Source organism: Lonchura striata, chromosome 1 (assembly GCF_050655825.1).
Source record: "Lonchura striata isolate lonStrDom1 chromosome 1, ASM5065582v1, whole genome shotgun sequence".
Classification (NCBI taxonomy): Eukaryota; Metazoa; Chordata; class Aves; order Passeriformes; family Estrildidae; genus Lonchura; species Lonchura striata.
In genome coordinates this window covers 33,301,461-33,323,310 of record NC_140703.1, presented here as the reverse complement: position 1 = coordinate 33,323,310, position 21,850 = coordinate 33,301,461, and the positions used below count along the sequence as shown (strand labels likewise).

The window sequence follows — 21,850 nt, the reverse complement described above, 5'->3', positions numbered from 1 at the left end:
CATACTGAAGAATGAGAGACAATGTATTCTGATTATGAGAAAGTGAAGACAATAACACCATTTCACATGCTGGGGAAAAAATATCATCTGGAAAAAGCTGGAAACCAATTGTGAAACAATGGGAACTCTCCTATTTAGAGGTTAAAAAATTGGTGCAGGGATCACACTTAAATAAATTGTGACATAAACCAGTTTTCTAGTAAACATTTGATTCCTGAGTTTTCTGCAAATAATTTCACCCATCTCAACAGAAAAGAGGAATTCTTTTCTGACTTCAAAGACTAGACTAGGACTTATAAACCAATTGATTATGGCATGCATGTATATTTTGGTTGCTGTAGCACGTCACTTGTAGGTGCATTGGAGTGCTCTAGCTGCCACCAGTCAAAGTTCTTGAATACAAATCCTCCCAGTGTGCCAGGCACTCAGCCCTCACCACAGCCTGGAGAGCTCTGCTATACTGGACCACAGTGAGTGGCAACTTGGATGACCAGGTCTCTGTTGATAACATCACCTTGCATATTATCTCCACCACAACCTGTGAAGCTGCAGGGCCTCTCTCATTAATATAAAAGAAAAGAAAATTTATTACATTTCATATTTGTAATTAGACAGTATGTTGCAGTCCTTAATTATCCTCAGTTTAGCACATGGAGGAGAAATATTTCTATGCAATTTTCAAATAATGCCTTTTACTTTCCCGTTTGACATTTCTTCCTTTTCTTTGTTGGTGTTGTTTCTCACCTTTTTTCTTCTTTTTTTACTTGCCATTTTCCCCAAGCCGGAAGGGACTGAAGTGGAAACCACATACAACTCTGTGCTCTGTCCATCTGGTAAGAGCCATTTGTTTTCCAAAACTTTCTTTGCTGAGGTAAAAACTAAAGACAAAGGGGAAATAAAAGGTTTGTGGGTGCTCCACTCTAAGAAGAAATTTAGGGATCAGATAAAATTGAACAAACTAGATATACATCCAACTGCTAGTGAAAACAATTCTTCCTGTAGAAGAGGAGCTGAGGATGTATACAACAATGTCTACAATTAGATAGGGAGAAGCACATCTTTTAGGAAAAGAGGCTGGCCAGGTCAAAGCAAGGAGAGAGTATTTGGGATTTGATATGGTTATCTCTAATGCCTCTCATTTAACAGATGTTAAATCAAAAACAGGATTCTGCAGTAAGCCAAGTCTGCCCACCAAAGCAGAAAAGGCTAGAAAAATAGGCTGGAAAAGGTGTATTTGTCAGTTAATGTTGTGAAAATTGGTTGATGGTGTGATATAGAAGTCCATGACAACCTGTGTGTGAGGGTGTTGCAGGCCCAATACAAAATTTGCAGGATGGAAACTTCATCAACAAAATTACAGATTAATGGATTTGTTGAAGTCAGGAAACTCTTATTCAGTTGTCTCACCCATGGATAGCTGCTATCCATGCATTGTAGATACATCTGGAAGTGTAACCAAATTAATGTGCTTTTTATCCCAGAAGAGTCAGTGTCGCAGACAGTCTCCTTGGCTCTCCCAGAGACTGTGGTGGATGGCTCAGCCAGAGCATATTTCTCAGTGCTCGGTAAGTGAAACCTCCTCAAAGTGTCACATGCTATTTTGAAACACTGACACTTCAGCCTCTGCTCAGTCTAATGGCCAATTTACACTGTGAATTGTCCCATTGCCCAGGTGACATCATGGGCACTGCCATGCAGAACCTGCACCAGCTCCTCCAGATGCCCTTTGGCTGTGGGGAGCAGAACATGGTCCTGTTTGCACCCAACATCTACGTCCTGGACTATCTGAACAAGACAGGGCAGCTGAGTGAGGAGATCAAATCCAAGGCCACTGGATACTTAGTGAGCGGTGAGCCTTTGCCTTTGTGCATCCCTTCCCTTGGCTACTGGATAAGGAGACTGTTGGCCACTGGCCTGGATGATCTGTTGGAGGCTGTCTCTAGAAGAGAAGAGGGTATTGGCAGGTTAGGGGTATACAATACAGTATCTGTAAGAAGGAATCCTATGTTCATTTGGAGGTACAGTGTAAGAGAAAGCAGCGTCCAAACAGGATCACAGAAAAGGTCCAGGGCTGGCAATAACTCAGGATTTCCCTCCATAAGAAAAGGGTTATATGAATTACATAAATCAGACTATAACCATTAATCTTAAGTAGATCTTCAGTTCTCCTTAGGATTGAGGTGTGAAAGTATTGCTCACCTTTGACCAGGGCAGAATTTTACCACATTAGCTAGGGCACGATGACAGACAGCATCAGTACATACACACACGGTGGGCATCTGCTGACTAGCAAGGGGTGGTTGTGACTCAGTTATATTTGCAGGAAAATTGCATTTCCTCCAGAGAAAATTATCCTGTTTTCTGCATTCCTGTCCTGTGTAGGACTCACATTTTTATAAATTCTCCTCTGGGAACCATTCTCCCATTTCACTTAGTCTGGGATGTATTAACCTCTCCTCATGAAGCCTTAGTCAGAGAGTAGCAATGGCCACACATACCCAACTTCCAGGTGTTTTTGGAGAGGAAGAGCCCAAGAATAAAGCTATTCAGAGCTGGGGGTTTCCTTGAACTTCCCTTGTAATACTGAGCAGCAGAGATCACATTTGTGCCATAGCCAAGGAGGACAGTGTGTCCTTTTTTTGCTGCATTTCCCTTGCATGGCTCCTTGAAAAGCACTGAAATATACTGGGTGGCAACTGAAATATATTTTCACTCTTCATTTTAGGGTATCAAAGGCAATTGAGGTACAAACACCGGGATGGTTCTTATAGCACCTTTGGGCCACGTTATGGGCAAGTTGGAAATACCTGGTAAGACTTCAGTACCTCTGGCTTTTTGTTTCTGTTTTTCATGCCCTCTTATTCCTTAGTGTTCTCTTGTACTTGGTCACTGTGGGGTTTGGAATGGAGGTGGAGATGAAGTTAAATGGGCCCTATGACCTCTGATGGATACACGGCTTACTCAGATTGTCTTGGTTCCCTGTATCACTTTCAGGCTCACAGCCTTTGTCCTCAAGTCCTTTGCCCAGGCCCAGCATCACATCTTCATAGAGGAGAAGCACATCCAGGATGCTTTGAACTGGCTTACTCAGAAGCAGAAGGAGAATGGCTGTTTCCGCAGTTCTGGGACGCTCCTGAACAATGCCATGAAGGTAATAACAAGTCTGCCTGGTTGGCTCCACATGGGCTTGGTCAGGCTGGAACTTGACCATAAGTCACTCTGGCATCAACAGAATTATTTCAGCACTTGGGGTGTGGGAAGGAGGGAGGAGTTATATATGTGGGCTATGACAGAAGCAGGAAGAAGTCAGCACCATCTTCTGAAGGACTCAGCATGAAAAGGAATCCAGGGAGAATTTGTTCTTGCAAGATGTAGGTATGTATCACAGGGAGAAGCCAGTGGTGCTGTGTGGGATCAACAAGTACTTTTGTGTTTCCCTGCAGGGTGGAGTGAATGACGAGGTCACACTGGCAGCCTACATCACTATTGCACTGCTGGAGATTCCTCTGCCTGTAACCGTACGTGTCTGCACCCCAGCCTGAGCCACAGATGGTACTAATCTGCCCTGCTAGTGTCCCCACGCCCAGATTATCAGATTCTTTTACCTTTGGAAAGAAGAAATCCTGTCTGAATAGTCTGTCCATTTAAGCCTAGACTGAAGGAACATCTTCCTCCATTTTCCTCACCTGTCCCATCCTATATACACATTTTACTTAACAGTCTTCTCAGTTCCTTTGTAGACAATAATGGATTTGCTCCATACAGCTTGGATTGACAATGAGTTAAATAATATTTAATTCTCTGAAGTATGCCAAATAGGTTTTCTACACCCACAGAAATCTCCTTTTGTTTCTTAGAATAGTACAATCCTTTTGAACCACTCTTGGGCCTATTGGGCAGAGATAAAAACAGCTCTGTATAAAAGGATGGCACATTCAGGCATTCATTGTCATTTTCTCTACTTCTTCTGGATGGTTTTGTGGGAAATCCCCATCCTTAGGGCTTGAAGAATAAGGTATACCTACAGGGAATACCATCGTGGCACTCTGTGGAAAGCCTAAGGCCTAATTAAGAGCAGTGTGGGTTTTGTCATTCTGATCCCCTCACTTTGAGACAAGGTGGTGGTGCAGGTAAAACTGGGGTGTGAATCACAGCAGAAGGATTGCTGAGCCAGTGTGGTTGCCAGGATGTTGCAATCCCTCTGCTCCAAATGTAACAGGGAATGTTCTGTGTCCAAAGTTTTTTCCTGTGTAGCAAGAACAAGCAGAAGGAATTATTTTGTCATTAAGGCAACATGGATGGTTCTAACTTCACTAGAAGAGCATTCTTTCTTTATTATGTGTTGTGTTTAGAAACCAAGCTCTTATGCAGAACCGTATTGGCTAATGAGGATGTTTTCCAGCTTCCTGAGTCCAAAACTGTCACTGAATGTGAAGGAAGGGGTTTACCACAATCTGAGTGGGATATGGGGGCATTTCAAGTTAAGATGCATGAACTAAGATTAGCATAGTCCTTAAGTAATTAAGGCTCATACAGAGTATGAGTAAAATAAGCCACATTAAACCCTGATAACAACCTTAACAGCACTGTCCTTTGTATATGTGTCTACTGTCACATCCTGTCATTAGACTGCACTCATCCCCAACATTTACCTTAAAAACAGTAGTAGGCACATAGACAATCAATTTTGGTATTATTCTTCGTTTTCTTAAAACCAGCTGAACTGCTTCTCCAAAGGGGATCACAAAAGATTTCATCTTCCAGTACACACACAATGAAATTCAAAGCACAGAGCAACAGAAAAATATGCCTTTTCTTTCTATACCCTTTATTAAGCCATAAATGTGCTGTTAGCTTTCAAGTCATGGCATGCGCTCCCTGCAGAGCTACTTTTTCAATTTTACAGCAGCTTTCCCATCACAAATGAGTAGTTGTGTCTTGCTGAAAGGCTGTGGTGTAACAGTGTCTGTAAGTCATAACAGCATGTAAAGTAGCTACATTTTACTTTGCTGTAGTGATTGTATTCTTAAATCAATACATGCATTGCTAACGTGAACATCACAAAAAATTTCCAGAAAATACAAAAAAATACACTTTTTTTTTTCTCTTGTGCAGGGATAGAAACCACCAGCAAACTAGAATCTATATTATTTTCAGTAAGTGAATTTTTTTGAAAATGCCCTGGAAAAGGGAAAACAAACAAAAACAAAAGGATAGAGCAGAGGGTGAAAGCACAGAACAGTCTCAGGGTGATAGCTGGAGGAGGAAAGCAAGTACTCAGTATACCTAAAGCAAAGAAGTATTTTAGAGAACTCCTCTTACCCCAGTACACAACCATGCCAGTAATTCTTCTCAAGGAAGAAAACTTAGTGCCCTCTTTCACAGCCTTCAAATCAAACTGGGAAAAACCATTACAACAAGACAGGATAAAGAAAAGTAGATTCAAGATACGTAACAGCCTTTGGCTGTCCGTTTGCTCTAGGAATTATTAGGCCGGGAGCAAAGGGACACATAATGGTAAAATCTTTGTAAGGACAGAGAGTGTGATGCTGAGGGTCCACAGGTACCATCCCCATTCCTATTGTTCCAAGATGGAGCTCAGTATGATCACCTCTAGCTCAGTCTCTCTCTCCTTCCAGCACTCAGTGGTGCGGAATGCTCTGTTCTGCCTGGAAACAGCAGCAAATCAGAAAGAAAACCATGTGTACACCAAGGCACTGCTGGCATACGCCTTTGCCCTGGCAGGGAACAGGGAGAAGCGGAAGGCATTGCTTGACTCACTTGAAAAGGAAGCTGTGAGAAAAGGTGAGTGTTCCTGGTGAGCCTGACACCTTCCCTTGCTAGAATGGCTTTTGTTGGTGGGGCAGTGGCTGCAGGCCCTGGCCTCTGTGGGTAGGGAGAGGTGGAGGGAGAGGATAGACTTGTGCAAAGGGATTACTTTTCTGAGAAGTCCCTCTCAGGGCCCAGTCCTTCTTCTCTGCTCCCAGGGAGCTCACCAGGAAGCACCAGGCACCATGCCTTGGTGCTGAGCTCCTGGGTGGCTCTGCTCCCATCTCTCCTCAGCCAGCTCCTCTTGCCACACCAGGCACTGCTTAGCAAAGGCTTAGTGATGCCCAGGGATATTCCTTCCTTGCTTCCAGGGCATGGGTTCAACACAGAACAAAGGTGACCTTGCACAGCACAAGGCATGTCAGTCAGAGAAGAGACGGGTGTGCTGAGAGAGAAAATGAGCATACAGGGCATTTTGGAGGCTGCAGCACAAGTTCTGAGTCATCAGGGGAAATCCTGAAATCACTTGGGACTAACCTGGCTAAGTCAGGATGGACAGTGGGTTTGGCCAAGCAGTGGACTGTAGCCCATGAATGTGAACGTGGAGGACAAAGTAGTGTCTAGGCCTGAGGCTCAGCATTCTCACACTCATTGTAAACCTGCAAAATGTGTAAACCTGACCCTTCCCAATTAGCCCTGCATGTCAGACCCATCCTGGAGGCTCTGTCCTCCCAGCTGGATCAGGCAGCAGGTCAGGAAGTCCCTTGCAAGATTTACTAGTAACAGCTGCCTGTTGTCTCTCTCCCTGCCTTCTGTGAAGATGGCTCTGTGCACTGGCAGCGGCCAGGGAAGGAGCCCGAGGCTGATCTCCCGTTCCATCGCTACCGAGCTCCCTCTGCGGAAGTGGAGATGACGGCCTACGTGCTCCTGGCTCACCTCTCCTCACAGCCAGCCCCTGCCCAGGAGGAGCTGGCATTTGCATCCCTTATTGCTAAGTGGATCAGCAGCCAGCAGAATCCCAATGGAGGCTTCTCCTCTACCCAGGTGAGCTGCTTCCCTCTGGCCACCTCACACATCCAGGTCAGAAGACAGGAATTGTTGGAGAGCCAGGAGGCAGCACAGGAAGTTTGGTCAGGAAGGTGGGAACTGTAGCCCTGCAACAGATCCATGCAGTGCCTCCCATGGTTGCCAAGTTCCTGAGAGGCTACAGACAAATCTGTCAGGGAGTGCCTCTGGCAAGGGAAATATGCTGAAGCTGCTCTTTCCCTGTGTCTTTTCTCCTTAATACTGGAGTAAGTGAGGATGGAGGGGAGGGAGCCAGCTGGCAGAAAGGGCAGGCTGTAGGAGGACAGGCTGTGGCGAGGCTAATTGCATCCCTTGCTGGGATGCTGAGACTCCTCTCTTTCAGGACACAGTGGTGGCTCTCCAAGCCTTGTCCCTGTATGGAGCTGCCACCTATGCCAGGAGCGGGGCAGCTTCCAAAGTGGCTCTGAGATCTGGAGGGGACTTCCAGCAAGACTTCCAAGTGGATCCCAGCAACCGGCTGCTGCTCCAGCGCCTGCCCCTTCCCCAGGTGCCAGGGGAGTACAGCGTGGAGGTGTCTGGTGAAGGATGCGTCTACCTGCAGGTGAGGGTGATGGGGACAGCTGGCAGCTGGGAGGGGAGCCCCTGGCCAGGCTGGCGAGGATGGAATCATAGGATCATCCAGGCTGGAAAGAGCCTGAGATCATCGAGTCCTTCTATTGAAGTAGAGGAGAGGAAAGAACAGGAGAGAGGAGAGAAGTGGATGGCTGTGGGTAAGGGGAAGAGGATAAAAAGAGTAGAGGAATGTGGAAGAGAGAGGGGAGAGTAGGTGGCAAAGGAAGGCTGTGCAGGGTGGAGGAGCTGTGAGAAGTGGGGGACTGGGTGTGAGAGGATCCCCTCTCTCCCACGCTGAGCACGCACACCCACGCTCACACAGAGCTGCTGCTGTCCCCTAGACAAGCCTGAGGTACAACGTGCAGCCCACGCAGGAGGAGGAGCCCTTCATGCTTCATGTGCACACAGTCCCAGAGGCGTGTGTGGACTCCAAGGCTCACAAGGTCTTTGACATTGGCATCAATGTCAGGTGAGTCTGCGTTTCGGTCTGAGCTTTCCTCTGGAGCCTTGGGAGCTGGGGGACATCTGGTTGTTCCCAGGGTGAGGCAGTCTGAGAGTGCAGCACATTCCAGGGATGCTGGGCAGGAGGCAGCTGTTCTGTGAGGAGAAGCTCTGGAGGAAGAACTTGTCCTGCTGTGTGGGCAGCCCAGGGCTGGGCTCATAGGAGGCTGTGTGGATGACTAGGAGAACCTGGGACAGCTGGAGAAGAAGGTGCTGGACTGGCAGGACTTAGTGGGGTGCCAAGTGTTATGGAAAAGTTGGAAGTGTGCCCTGCTCTGAGCTGATGTGCACTGGATCTTTGTTGCTTGGTTTCTCAGTTACACAGGGCAGCGCAATGTCTCCAACATGGTGATTGTTGATGTGAAGATGCTGTCAGGATTTGTCCCCTTGAAGTCCTCTGTGGGGAAGGTACGGTGAAGCATTTCTCTGAGTATTTCTGGTTTTAATATGGAGCATCCATTTCTTTATATAAAGTAGCATTTAATTATTTTCCTGGTACCTTCTTTACTCTTAGACCTGTCCATCTTTTCCTCCAGTTCTTCCACTCTTCAGCTCTAGAGTATGGGTGCATGAGGGATGCCAGTAGCAGTATTCCCCTCCTGCTCCTCAAAGTCTTGTGATAGCTTGCTTATATGTGCTGTTTAGCCCCAGATTGAAAGATGGAAGGAGACCACCAGGTCTAATATCAGGGACTCAGAAGCCTTGGGAGACATGTGACAGCCATGACAATGCTGGTCCCTCATTCCATTTTTGTGTCAAGAAGGTGAAAGAGTCTGAGATGGGAGCTGAGGGAAATCATAGTATGTGGGGCTTCACAGAAGAGTGTTTGACAAGTCCCCTGGGAAGTACACTTCCTGTGCTTTACTTCTCAGCACGTACATAGTGAGATTTTAGTGGTGGGCAGAAACTGAGGAGGATTGACTAACTTCCCATCAGATCATCAACCTCCTCCACATCTCCTTTTTCCAGCTCTCAAACACGCGGTTTCACCAGATCCAGCGCACAGAAGTGAACACAAACCATGTTTTGCTGTACGTCGAGCAGGTGAGGACTGACCCAGGGCTGCCGTGGGGCACACGATGCACCCTGCAGCACAATGGCAAGAGCACAAAATAGAGATGGAGAGCACTGCTAACATCCCTGGAGTATGGGTGTCTGAGGACAGCCCTGTGTCCCCCAGAGTGGGTGGCCAGGGAGAGTGTGTGAGCTGGGGGTCAGCACAGAGGCACAGGGGAGCCCCTGCAGTGCAGAGCCCCCCTGAGCCTCTCCTGCTTCCCTTCCCCAGCTGGGCAGGGAGACCCTCAGCTTCTCCTTCACCGTGGAGAGGGACATCCCCGTGCGGGGCCTGAAGCCAGCCCAGGTGAAGGTCTATGACTACTACGAGACAGGTGAGTGCCAGTAGTGCCCGTGGGAGAGAGGCTGGGCAGGGGGACACACGGAGGGGCACGGGAGCTCTGGGGACTCGCAGCTGCCCCAGCCAGGCATTGCCACCCCAGCCCTGCCCTGAGCTCTGGGGGTGCAGAGGGACTGGGGTAGAGCCATGGATGCTGGGGGTCCTGTGTTCATTTCTGGCCCTGCAGTGTGGCCGTGCCTGTGCTTCCAGGCAGACCTGCTGCTCTGTGAGCCTCTGCTGTCCTGGCTGCTGTGCCAGGGTGGCAGTGACAGAGCTGTTTGTCCCCACCTCAGTCCAGTGTGCTGGGAGGAGGTGTCTGAGCAGCCCCTGGCTACACCAGGGTGGAGACCTGCTGGAGCTGCCTGTGCAGGTGGCTCTGCCTTGCTGCCACTGCCCCCAGGCAGGGCTGGGACTGGGGCTGCCTCCATCCCAACTGGGATCTCTGGGGGAAACTGGGGATAGAGGCACCAGCCTGCTCTGAGGGTCTGGGAAAAGCATCTCTGTGGCACACATCACTCTGCTAGCAGTGCCAGGGGTCATGAGAGTTCATTCTCCCTTCCCTTCTCTTTTCCAGACGAGTTTGCCACACAGGAATACAGTGCTCCCTGTACCTCAGGTAGGATACTGCTTCTTTCACTGCGCTCTGCATCTTCTTCATTTTATTTTTGGTCTTCCTTCTTGTTTGAGTTTGGATGACACTGGCCCAGCTTACAGGCACAGATCTTGTGTGTAGAACAGAGAGCATGGGAATTACCCAGATGGCAAGTTTGCCTTAGGTTGCTATTGCCTCGAGGAGCAGCTCCTTCCTGCTAAGGTTCCTACTGCCCCAGGGCCTCTCAGGAGACAGCTGTGCCTCATAAACCTGGGCAGGCAGCCCCCAGTCTTGATTTGGAGTCTCAGCTGTCAGGACAGAATACTCTCATCTTTGGGGGATTCTCTGCAATGCAAGGCCATTTGGCTTAGGAGCACAAGGTAATTTAGGAGCTTGTGTAAAAAGCTCTGACCAAGGTTATTTTCCTTGTCCTATATGGAGTCTTCCAATATGAAGAGTGGCAGGTCTTGCTTTCCATCAATTGCCCTTTTTCAGGTGTTTGGAATATAGAGGTTTCTGGAAAGCAGAGTTCCTGGGAAATGGTTTTTCATAGGACCTGACTGTGATACCTGAGAATAGATTTGGAAAAAGTTATTTGGACTTGGAGAGGGCAAAAGCTTTGCCTTTTACTGGTTGGTGGTAAATGGTGGCATTTATCCCCTTTTTCTAACTGAAAAAGCAGAAGAGGGCCTGAGCTCCCACACTTCTATTCTATAGTACTTGTTAATCTGAGCTGTGTCCATAGGTACAGCTGTTTTCTGCTGATTCTGGACCTACAGCCTCCCTTCATGGAAAAATATGCTTAAGTCCAAACACTGAGTGGACAGCAAAACATTTCCAAATGGTGTTTTCATGTGGCCTGGTTGTCCAGTGTGAGACTCATGGGGAAACTTTAGATTTTAGGCTACTTTTCCCCAATTCTGTTAAAAAGCAGAGATTTTATCTTCCTTGGAAAGGGGAGTGGGAAATTGCTACTTAGGAGGCTCATTCACTAGTCTAAATGTACAGAGTTGGCCTGCACTGACTAGAAGGCAGATCTCAACTACCAAGCTTCTTTCCCTGCCCTGTATAGTAGAGCAATAGAGTGCAGCAGTTTCTTCCAGTCTTTGCAGAGAAATAAACAGAACATGTCCCACTGCTACACCCACCAGCTTTCCCTGTTTGCACTGTGCTCCTGTGTACATCTCAGCTTTGACAAATCCCTCTGCTTATCTCTCCCAGTGGGTTGGGGAGGATTTCAGCCCTCTCTCAGCCTCACTCTCCCTTGGAGGTGACACAAGGAGTGAGTGCTGTGGATGACCCTCCACCCTGGTAAAACAGCAACTCTCTCCTGTGCTGTGCTTCACACACAACCTGGCTTCCACATCCACATCTTGCTCCCACTGTCTCTCAGCCTTAGAAAGCAGATAGACATATCTCTCTGACTCCTGTTCCCTCCCATCTTCTTTCATCCTTGCAGAGGAAGTAGACCAGGGGAATGACTGAAGAGCACTTCCAGATGCTGGAACCTGCCTGCCTCACCACCACCACCACAGCATGACATTAATAATGCCTGCATGGAATGGAAAGTGAACTTTACAAATAAATTAACTGTACTCACCAATGATTTTTTGAACAATTTGTTCCCCATTTTGATTTTTCCTGCTCATGTTTCAGTCACAGCTTTAATCTCCCTGTCTTCTTAGGTTAAAGAGTAACCCATCTAACAATGCCTGTGTGCAGGGAAATAAGGCTAAGAAGTGAGGGGGGGGAAAAAGAGGACAGAATGATCTAAGTAGGGGTCAGCCTACTTAATGTATCTGTCTCTGTGTTGTGTTCTCTGAACTCATCATCTGAGATGCAGTCTAATCAATGGAGAAGGACAGGTAGTTCTTGGGAACAATTTCTCTGCCCTGGCTTGCAAATCAATTGAATTGGTCTCTGCAGAGGCCTCTCCATGTCTCCCACCATTAGGCAGCCTAGAAGATCAACTAATGCTACATGAAAATCAGCCTCTGTGATCCTCCCTGCAGACATCGCTCCTGGGATTGTTTCTTGTTCCTAGAAGAGTGGGAGGAGACAGTCTGCCCTCTTCAGTGATTAGAGAATGCCAGGGGGGCAGGAGTGATGTGTGCATGCATTATGCCCTCAGCTGCTGACTTACAATGGCTTGTTCTCCAGCTGAAGCTTGAGCTTTCTCGTGGAAGTTTCCATTATCTCATGTCTTCTACTTTTGGGAGATTCCCAAGGAGAAGGTAATGGCATTTGCCACTAACCTACCTGCCTATGTTTTGATGAAACTGTCTATAGGCCTCTTTGACACCTCCAGAAATGATCCCCCTTTCTTCGTTTTGACTCTTGAATTTGTGGTTTTAACTTTTGAATGCAAAAAAAAAAATCTTTTGTCACTGTTTATTCTCATGAAATGCTTATTGCTAGGCATGTTGTGCATCCGAAGTGTGCACAGCTGGCTGTTCCATCCAATTTTTGGTTTAGTGTGCCTGTACAAACAGTGTCATTGAGAATAAATAAAATTCTTCATCTATTTTGCTAGATATTAATATTACGTCACTTTGTCTTCTGTGATGTTTGGGGTTTAGACACTCAAAGCCTTTTGATGCCTCATATTCAGAGGAGACTATGTAATGAACCAGCTTCAGTGACAGCTGAGCAAAATTTCTAATACAGCTAAATTGCATTTTGGTTTGAATTAGAAATAATATAGCCATTCATTTTTTCTACCCTGAGGCAATTGTTTTTCCAGAGAAAGGAGGGTCTGTATTTGTGAAATAAGCTACAAGTGGGACTCCTATAGGTGTATTTGCTTAAGCTTACATTGCCAGGGTGAAAGGCACCTCTGCATGTAGAAACTTGTAAGTAAAACACACATGGTGCCATGTGACCTCCTGAACTGAGGCTGACTGCCTCTGCATCCCTGTCAGACATTTAGACCATTATACAGCAAATACAGCCATTTGGAAAATGTACATGAAAAATATTTAGCTCAAATGATGAGATGTGAATCCAGGTCCTGCCTATTGAAATCTGCAGAAGCATTGCAAGCCTAGTTGTCAAGGAGAAAAAAAGGTATTAAAAATTAATCAGACAACCCAGAGGAGATCTGTGAACCTCCACTGAGGGTAAGATGATAAAGTTTTTATGAAAAATGCAAGGGGTTTTTGGTTGAATTTTCAAAGTGGTTCTTCGTTGAATTTTTGCCTAAGATTATCTTGACTGCCATCATGTGTCACATACAGGAGAACTAGGTGATGAGATCCTGCCAGCAGAGGTTTAGGAAAGGCAAGTCCTGCTTGATCAGTCTGATCTCATTCTATGACAAGGTGAACCACTCCATGGATAAGGAAAAGAACATGGATGTAGGCTACCCAGACTTCAGTAAAGTCTTTGATGCCACTTCCCATGGAATTCTGGAGAAATTGACTGCCCATGGCTTGGACAGGTGCTCTGTTTGCTGGCTACAAAACTGTCTGGACAGCCAGGCCCAGGGAGAGGTGGTGAATGGAGTTACATCCAGCTGGTCACCAGCAGGGTACCCCAGGGCTCAGTGTTGGGGCCACTCCTGCTTAATTATCAATGACCTGAGGGGATCAAGTGCACCCTCAGTTAGTTTGAAGGAAACACCAAGCTGGGTGGGAGTGTGGATCTGCTGGAGGGCAGGAGGGCTCTGCAGAGGGATCTGAACAGGTTGGATCCATGGGTCAAGGCCAGTGGTGTGAGGCCAAGTGCTGGGTCCTACACTTGTCCTGTGTACACAAGAACCCCATGCAACCCTACATGGTTTAGCAGTGGACTGAGCAATGCTGGGTTAATAGTAGGATTTGACCTTAAAGCCTTGTCCAACCTAAAAAATTATATGAATGACACTCTAAAGGTCAGCCCCTCCCAGTCCGTCTCTGATTTCACTTTAGCTGCTTAGAAACAAGCAGACCCTGATAGAATGGGAAAGTCCACAGGTCTTCACTTCTATCTGGGCTGCTGCAAAAGATCAGATTGGACAGGTTCTTGAACATCAAGGACAGCGTCCTTGAACATCACAGCAGTGATTTCACAGTGCAATCAAAGGCAATATGTGATCAGAGGTTTGTCCAAGGATCACCTTGCAGAAAACACCTTCTGTAAAGGCAGAGGGACAAACTTCCAGTGCATAATGGGTGAGATATGATGTCCTCTCTCCTTAGAGAACTGGCAGGTATGGAGAAAAATCTCCCAGCTCACAATCTCCCAAAAGCTGTCTGCCTTCTGGTATTCCTGAGGAGGTCCCAAACACCACCTTGCCATGGATGGCTCTGGATTGAAATCTCAGGCCATGACATGGATAGGAAGAGAGACAAGTGTAACAGTAACAGAAAACAAGGTCAGAGACATCCGATGAGAAACAAGAATTAATTTATTTATAGTGTTGATTCTTTTTTGCGTTTGAGGTGTCCTCTAACATTTCAATACCTCTCCCTTAACAAGATCTTCTAGGGGCAGAGACACATGAGCTGATACAACAAGGTTCCAACAAGATGCATTCTTCAGTAATTTCCTTGTTCAGCCTCGTCTGGAGGTGGGAAAAGGACAAAGTGAGATAATTTTTTTGGTGAGTGATATCCAGAGTCCTGGATATTGCTGTGTTCTGGTGGCTATGTGAGTTCAAGCCAGTTAAACTATGAGAAACTTCTTCACCTAAAAATGCCCAGTTGCAGACAGATTACAGAATGGGAATGACTGGACACATTCAAAATATCTATGCTACAGAGAAGGGAGGCAGATTTGTCCTGGAAATACATGAGTTATCCAAACACACATTATCTCTCAGCATATGCATTTCTCATGGGAAAGCAAAATTAACATGAGAAGAGTTTGAAAGGTCCTTGATAAAGAGATGTGAGTAACATCAACATTTCACCAAGTTATCTGGGAGACAATTCCTCAGTACCTTTCAGTGTCTGCAGCATAGCAGATGTGGCCCTAAAAGGCTGAGTGCGATGCTCCATCCAAAGGGAGACTTGAATCTTATTTGCATAAATTGATGCTAACACAGGAAAAGGCAATTGCCACTGTACAAACAAAGGCAGTAATACTGAGGTTGCTATATGCAAATAAGGAAAATTAAAGCTGTATCTGATCTTACAGAGGAAGCTGGGTGGCAGCATTGCTTTTTTCTGTACTGATATGGGGACTGCAGTAGGCCCAGTGGAGAAATGTTGAGAGTAGACACAGGCCAAGGAAACACAAGGAAACAAGAAAGACTCTAGTTCAAGACAACCTGCAACACTCCCTGCTGGAGCATCTCAGTTTTTTGTTTGCACCTACCTGAGGTACAGGGAGCACTGTATTCCTGTATGGCAAACTCATCTGGAAAAGAGAAGGGAAGGGAGAATGAACTCTCATGACCCCTGGCACTGCTAGCAGAGTGATGTGTGCCACAGAGATGCTTTTCCCAGACCCTCAGAGCAGGCTGGTGCCTCTATCCCCAGTTTCCCCCAGAGATCCCAGTTGGGATGGAGGCAGCCCCAGTCCCAGCCCTGCCTGGGGGCAGTGGCAGCAAGGCAGAGCCACCTGCACAGGCAGCTCCAGCAGGTCTCCACCCTGGTGTAGCCAGGGGCTGCTCAGACACCTCCTCCCAGCACACTGGACTGAGGTGGGGACAAACAGCTCTGTCACTGCCACCCTGGCACAGCAGCCAGGACAGCAGAGGCTCACAGAGCAGCAGGTCTGCCTGGAAGCACAGGCACGGCCACACTGCAGGGCCAGAAATGAACACAGGACCCCCAGCATCCATGGCTCTACCCCAGTCCCTCTGCACCCCCAGAGCTCAGGGCAGGGCTGGGGTGGCAGTGCCTGCCTGGGGCAGCTGCGAGTCCCCAGAGCTCCTGTGCCCCTCCGTGTGTCCCCCTGCCCAGCCTCTCTCCCACGGGCACTACTGGCACTCACCTGTCTCGTAGTAGTCATAGACCTTCACCTGGGCTGGCTTCAGGCCCCGCACAGGGATGTCCCTCTCCACGGTGAAGGAGAAGCTGAGGGTCTCCCTGCCCAGCTGGGGAAGGGAAGCAGGAGAGGCTCAGGGGGGCTCTGCACTGCAGGGGCTCCCCTGTGCCTCTGTGCTGAACCCCAGCTCACACACTCTCCCTGGCCACCCACTCTGGGGGGACACAGGGCTGTAGGGCTGGCTGAGGGGCAGGGGCAAACCCTAGGACCATTCCCCACCCTCGGGGAGGCTCTGCTTGTTGGGAAATCTGTACATAGGGTGGAGGGAATGCTGGCTGTGGGCTGGGATAGAAGTAGCATTAAGTCTAAAACCTTAAGAGTTTGTAGTCAGAAAAAGACAGTAAAATATTCGGTCCCATTCTTAGCAGAGCCACGGTAGTTTTGAATCCCAGATTTTTGCTCTATGCCGCCAAAATTACCAATGCATGTGTTTCTGCCTCATCCTCACCTTTTCCAGGTATAGTAGGACATGGTTGGTATTCAGCTCTGTGCGCTCAATAATAGGGTGGACTTCCAGCTGAAGAAACAAGACCAAGATTTTACTGCATTGAAGGTGGTCTCCCTGTGCCCCTTGCACAGCCCCGTGTGTGGGATGTACTCTGCATGAAATACTGCAGTACTCAGGGAACTAAGCCAGCAGCACAGAACTGCCACCTGGGTGTGCCACACAAGTATCATGGTCTCCAGCCCTCCCTTCACCAGGCTGGCTGAAGAAGTACAATGTGGCTCCAGAAGAGCTTCAGCACTGGATCAAACACAGTGACAGAATGATTAAATTAAAAGATGTTCCTTCTGGCTTGCTAGTTTTGCACCACCTTTATTTTCCAGTTTGTGCACCTAATCAGCATCTCAAACAGTTACCCAACACCTAGAGTCATGATGTTATGTTTTTAGATCAGCAAAGTGAAAAAGTCAACAACACGATTTTTGATTGTACTATGCACAGACAATGTTTATGGGGAGCTGTTGGGACACTGTGAAAATAAAAGTGCCCATCATCAGTCTAAAGAAAAAATTACTTATCCTATTTTTCATCAGACTGATCACATCTTCTCTCCTTGTGCTGGCCTTAAGCCATGTATGAAAAGAGAATATGGTACATGTTAAATGTGCAAATGACAGTGACAAAATCAAGCTGAAGCTCTGTCATTTGCTACAGACATTTGAAAGGCATCTTGAATATAAGAAAGTAGATATTTTCTCTTTCTATTTAGCACTGGTGATGTTGCACGTTGAATTCTGCACTCAGTTTTTGACCCCTCACTTCAGACCCTAGAGAAACTCTAAAGAAACACAATGATCCTGGAAAAGTGACTGGAATATAAGTCTTATGGAGCGGCTGAGGGTACTGATATTGTTTAGTCCGAAGAAAAGGAGGCTTGAGGGAACCTTATTGCTCTCTACAACTCCCTAGAAGGAGGTTGCAGCACAGCGAGCAACAGTCTCTCCTCCCAGGCAAATAGTATAGGAACAAGAGGAAATGTCCTCAAGTTGTGGCAGGGGAGATTTGTGTTAGATATAAGGAGAAATTGCTTCACTTAAAGAGGGATAAAACATTGGAACAGGCTTTGTGGGAAACTGGTGAAGTCACTATTCCTGGAATAATTTTGAAACACGTACATGAGGCACTTTGTGATATAATAATAAATAGTATGGTGATATTCGGTGGAAGGTTGCATATGGAGATCTTTTCCAATCTTAATGACTCTGTGATTCAGTGTTGCTTGTATGACAAACAGGCTCCTACCTTCCTCACAGAGGACTTCAAGGGGACAAATCCTGACAGCATCTTCACATCAACAATCACCATGTTGGAGACATTGCGCTGCCCTGTGTAACTGAGAAACCAAGCAACAAAGATCCAGTGCACATCAGCTCAGAGCTGGGCACACTTCCAACTTTTCCATAACACTTGGCACCCCACTAAGTCCTAGCAGTCCAGCACCTTCTTCTCCAGCTGTCCCAGGTTCTCCTAGTCATCCACACAGCCTCCTATGAGCCCAGCCCTGGGCTGCCCACACAGCAGGACAAGTTCTTCCTCCAGAGCTTCTCCTCACAGAACAGCTGCTTCCTGCCCAGCATCCTTGGAATGTGCTGCACTCTCAGACTGCCTCACCCTGGGAACAACCAGATGTCCCCCAGCTCCCAAGGCTCCAGAGGAAAGCTCAGACCGAAACGCAGACTCACCTGACATTGATGCCAATGTCAAAGACCTTGTGAGCCTTGGAGTCCACACACGCCTCTGGGACTGTGTGCACATGAAGCATGAAGGGCTCCTCCTCCTGCGTGGGCTGCACGTTGTACCTCAGGCTTGTCTAGGGGACAGCAGCAGCTCTGTGTGAGCGTGGGTGTGCATGCTCAGCGTGGGAGAAAGGGGATCCTCTCACATCCAGCCCCCCACTTCTCACAGCTCCTCCACCCTGCACAGCCTTCCCTTGCCACCTACTCTCCCCTCTCTCTTCCACATTCCTCTACTCTTTTTATCCTCTTCCCCTTATCCACAGCCATCCGCTTCTCTCCTCTCTCCTGTTCTTTCCTCTCCTCTACTTCAATAGAAGGACTCGATGATCTCAGGCTCTTTCCAGCCTGGATGATCCTATGATTCCATCCTCTCCAGCCTGGCCAGGGGCTCCCCTCCCAGCTGCCAGCTGTCCCCATCACCCTCACCTGCAGGTAGACGCATCCTTCACCAGACACCTCCACGCTGTACTCCCCTGGCACCTGGGGAAGGGGCAGGCGCTGGAGCAGCAGCCGGTTGCTGGGATCCACTTGGAAGTCTTGCTGGAAGTCCCCTCCAGATCTCAGAGCCACTTTGGAAGCTGCCCCGCTCCTGGCATAGGTGGCAGCTCCATACAGGGACAAGGCTTGGAGAGCCACCACTGTGTCCTGAAAGAGAGGAGTCTCAGCATCCCAGCAGGGGATGCAATTAGCCTCGCCACAGCCTGTCCTCCTACAGCCTGCCCTTTCTGCCAGCTGGCTCCCCTCCATCCTCACTTACTCCAGTGTTGAGGAGAAAAGACACAGGGAAAGAGCAGTTTCAGCATATTTCCCTTGCCAGGGGCACTCCCTGACAGATTTGTCTGTAGCCTCTCAGGAACTTGGCAACCATGGGAGGCACTGCATGGATCTGTTGCAGGGCTACAGTTCCCACCTTCCTGACCAAACTTCCTGTGCTCCCTCCTGGCTCTCCAACAATTCCTGTCTTCTGACCTGGATGTGTGAGGTGGCCAGAGGGAAGCAGCTCACCTGGGTAGAGGAGAAGCCTCCATTGGGATTCTGCTGGCTGCTGATCCACTTAGCAATAAGGGATGCAAATGCCAGCTCCTCCTGGGCAGGGGCTGGCTGCGAGGAGAGGTGAGCCAGGAGCACGTAGGCCGTCATCTCCACTTCCGCAGAGGGAGCTCGGTAGCGATGGAACGGGAGATCAGCCTCGGGCTCCTTCCCTGGCCGCTGCCAGTGCACAGAGCCATCTTCACAGAAGGCAGGGAGAGAGACAACAGGCAGCTGTTACTAGTAAATCTTGCAAGGGACTTCCTGACCTGCTGCCTGATCCAGCTGGGAGGACAGAGCCTCCAGGATGGGTCTGACATGCAGGGCTAATTGGGAAGGGTCAGGTTTACACATTTTGCAGGTTTACAATGAGTGTGAGAATGCTGAGCCTCAGGCCTAGACACCACTTTGTCCTCCACGTTCACATTCATGGGCTACAGTCCACTGCTTGGCCAAACCCACTGTCCATCCTGACTTAGCCAGGTTAGTCCCAAGTGATTTCAGGATTTCCCCTGATGACTCAGAACTTGTGCTGCAGCCTCCAAAATGCCCTGTATGCTCATTTTCTCTCTCAGCACACCCATCTCTTCTCTGACTGACATGCCTTGTGCTGTGCAAGGTCACCTTTGTTCTGTGTTGAGCCCATGCCCTGGAAGCAAGGAAGGAATATCCCTGGGCATCACTAAGCCTTTGCTAAGCAGTGCCTGGTGTGGCAAGAGGAGCTGGCTGAGGAGAGATGGGAGCAGAGCCACCCAGGAGCTCAGCACCAAGGCATGGTGCCTGGTGCTTCCTGGTGAGCTCCCTGGGAGCAGAGAAGAAGGACTGGGCCCTGAGAGGGACTTCTCAGAAAAGTAATCCCTTTGCACAAGTCTATCCTCTCCCTCCACCTCTCCCTACCCACAGAGGCCAGGGCCTGCAGCCACTGCCCCACCAACAAAAGCCATTCTAGCAAGGGAAGGTGTCAGGCTCACCAGGAACACTCACCTTTTCTCACAGCTTCCTTTTCAAGTGAGTCAAGCAATGCCTTCCGCTTCTCCCTGTTCCCTGCCAGGGCAAAGGCGTATGCCAGCAGTGCCTTGGTGTACACATGGTTTTCTTTCTGATTTGCTGCTGTTTCCAGGCAGAACAGAGCATTCCGCACCACTGAGTGCTGGAAGGAGAGAGAGACTTGATTAGAAGGGTGAGGAGAAAGAAGTCTTTTGCCTTACTGAAATCACATCATCCTACTGAACTTTCAGGAGGGGACTGCTGGAAGGAGGTCTAGAAGCAAGTAGGGTACAATGTCTGCCAGATGTAACAAATATGACAGTTCTTGTATCACAGGGCTCAACAACCAAGTCGTTTTTCCAATCTGGAGCAAATTCTGGTCAATACTGTGTTGACTGACACAGCACAACTGGCTCAAGTTAGGATGCAGACACATACAGTCACAGGCAGTGGAATCTCCAGCAACGCGATAGTGATGTAGGCTGTCAGCGTGGCCTCGTTGTCCACTCCACCCTGCAGGGAAACACAAAGGTAGATGCTGACCCCACCCACCTTCATATCTTCAATTTTTTCTCCCACTCCAGTAGGAGCAATGCACTATCTTGCATTGCCATCCTTTAGCTTGCCTCTTTCTTCTTGCAGCTGATGTGAAGGTATCACCAACAAGTGCAGAAGGGTGCGTGACTCCCTCCCCAGTATTTGCCATTGGTATGGGAATATCCCATCTCCCTATGTGCTCAAGAAGCTCAACTGGCCTCAAGAAGCTCATCTCACTCATGGCTAAGTTCTAGCCTCACAAGAAACAACCCAGCTGACTTGTTACCTTCATGGCATTGTTCAGGAGCGTCCCAGAACTCTGGAAACAGCCATTCTCCTTCTGTTTGTAAGACAGCCAATGCAAAGCATCCTGGATGTGCTTCTCCTCTATGAAGATGTGATGCCGGGCCTGTGCAAAGGACTTGAGGACAAAGGCTGTGAGCCTGAAAGGGAGAAAAAGAAAGGGCCTGAGCAGGCCTGTTTCCCATCTCAGTTGAGAGGGCCCATGTGCACATCATCTATCTGGAAACATGCAAGAGGGCTGGGAAACTTTGGGCCAATTAGTCAGACCATATGTATATTACATCCTGTTCTGTCAAAAAATTGCTTTCCACTTGGATATTGGTCTCGCATTTTTGTCTCTCATTTGGCTCAAAAAACCCTGTGATCTCTTTGTGTTGAGGCTACACTTTGAAGGACAATCATTGTTGATCTGTCTTTGAAAAAAGATCTTTGAAAAATATCAGTAATTGCATACCAATTAGCTAAATATGCATGAGTACAGAAGTACTCACAATTACAAGGAAGAATAATTAAATTTCTGTGAGCTCATGGTCTGCTGGTAGAACTCTTAAAATATAAATTCATGCTTCCTGGGTTTCCCAGAACTCCCACAGAATTTTAAAGTAAAGCAGAACATATTAAAATAGTTTTTGTTAAGAGCTGTTGTAAGCAGCTATGGAAAAGAAGCAGGCATGTAGTAAGAAGCCAACATGCTGTCAAAAGCCAATTACCATTTCAGAAATTAAAAGCAAACTGAGGGTGATGAGTTCTTCCATTATTATCCTTACTTAAAATTGAAAACATATGACAATGATTTACAAGAGCAAGTCAAAATTTTTGAATAAGTCAAAATGGCAACACACATACTCCTCCAGCCTGTCTTTGCTTAGTAGCATACAAACACATGA

At 47.8% G+C, this 21,850-nt stretch overlaps 2 protein-coding genes across 5 annotated transcripts in view; one reads left to right on the top strand and one right to left on the bottom strand.

Moving 5' to 3' along the window:
• The window catches only part of LOC110472356 (alpha-2-macroglobulin), a 36,122-nt gene extending 23,695 nt beyond the window's left edge, over nucleotides 1-12,427 (top strand). For all 3 annotated transcript variants that reach the window (XM_077781286.2, XM_077781285.2, XM_077781287.2), the window contains exons 22-36: nucleotides 782-833; nucleotides 1,482-1,565; nucleotides 1,673-1,849; nucleotides 2,726-2,810; nucleotides 2,995-3,151; nucleotides 3,444-3,518; nucleotides 5,640-5,805; nucleotides 6,590-6,813; nucleotides 7,178-7,396; nucleotides 7,749-7,876; nucleotides 8,226-8,316; nucleotides 8,878-8,952; nucleotides 9,194-9,296; nucleotides 9,876-9,917; nucleotides 11,353-12,427. In XM_077781286.2, coding sequence (XP_077637412.2) covers nucleotides 782-833; nucleotides 1,482-1,565; nucleotides 1,673-1,849; nucleotides 2,726-2,810; nucleotides 2,995-3,151; nucleotides 3,444-3,518; nucleotides 5,640-5,805; nucleotides 6,590-6,813; nucleotides 7,178-7,396; nucleotides 7,749-7,876; nucleotides 8,226-8,316; nucleotides 8,878-8,952; nucleotides 9,194-9,296; nucleotides 9,876-9,917; nucleotides 11,353-11,378 — 1,704 coding nt within the window. In that variant the 3' untranslated portion in view covers nucleotides 11,379-12,427. The remainder of the gene's footprint in view (nucleotides 1-781; nucleotides 834-1,481; nucleotides 1,566-1,672; nucleotides 1,850-2,725; nucleotides 2,811-2,994; nucleotides 3,152-3,443; nucleotides 3,519-5,639; nucleotides 5,806-6,589; nucleotides 6,814-7,177; nucleotides 7,397-7,748; nucleotides 7,877-8,225; nucleotides 8,317-8,877; nucleotides 8,953-9,193; nucleotides 9,297-9,875; nucleotides 9,918-11,352) is intronic.
• Nucleotides 12,428-14,262: 1,835 nt separating this feature from the next.
• Nucleotides 14,263-21,850, bottom strand: part of A2M (alpha-2-macroglobulin) — a 30,143-nt gene continuing 22,555 nt past the window's right edge. The window contains exons 26-36 of one of the 2 annotated variants that reach the window (XM_021533904.4): nucleotides 20,947-21,103; nucleotides 20,562-20,636; nucleotides 20,121-20,286; nucleotides 19,113-19,336; nucleotides 18,534-18,752; nucleotides 18,054-18,181; nucleotides 17,614-17,704; nucleotides 16,315-16,383; nucleotides 15,813-15,915; nucleotides 15,192-15,233; nucleotides 14,263-14,436 (exon numbers count right to left, since the gene is read on the bottom strand). In XM_021533904.4, the coding sequence (XP_021389579.3) occupies nucleotides 14,411-14,436; nucleotides 15,192-15,233; nucleotides 15,813-15,915; nucleotides 16,315-16,383; nucleotides 17,614-17,704; nucleotides 18,054-18,181; nucleotides 18,534-18,752; nucleotides 19,113-19,336; nucleotides 20,121-20,286; nucleotides 20,562-20,636; nucleotides 20,947-21,103 (1,300 nt within the window). In that variant the 3' untranslated portion in view covers nucleotides 14,263-14,410. Of the gene's footprint in view, nucleotides 14,437-14,516; nucleotides 15,058-15,191; nucleotides 15,234-15,812; nucleotides 15,916-16,314; nucleotides 16,384-17,613; nucleotides 17,705-18,053; nucleotides 18,182-18,533; nucleotides 18,753-19,112; nucleotides 19,337-20,120; nucleotides 20,287-20,561; nucleotides 20,637-20,946; nucleotides 21,104-21,850 lie in introns of those variants that run through there. The other variant, XM_085573891.1, reaches the window with a different exon arrangement.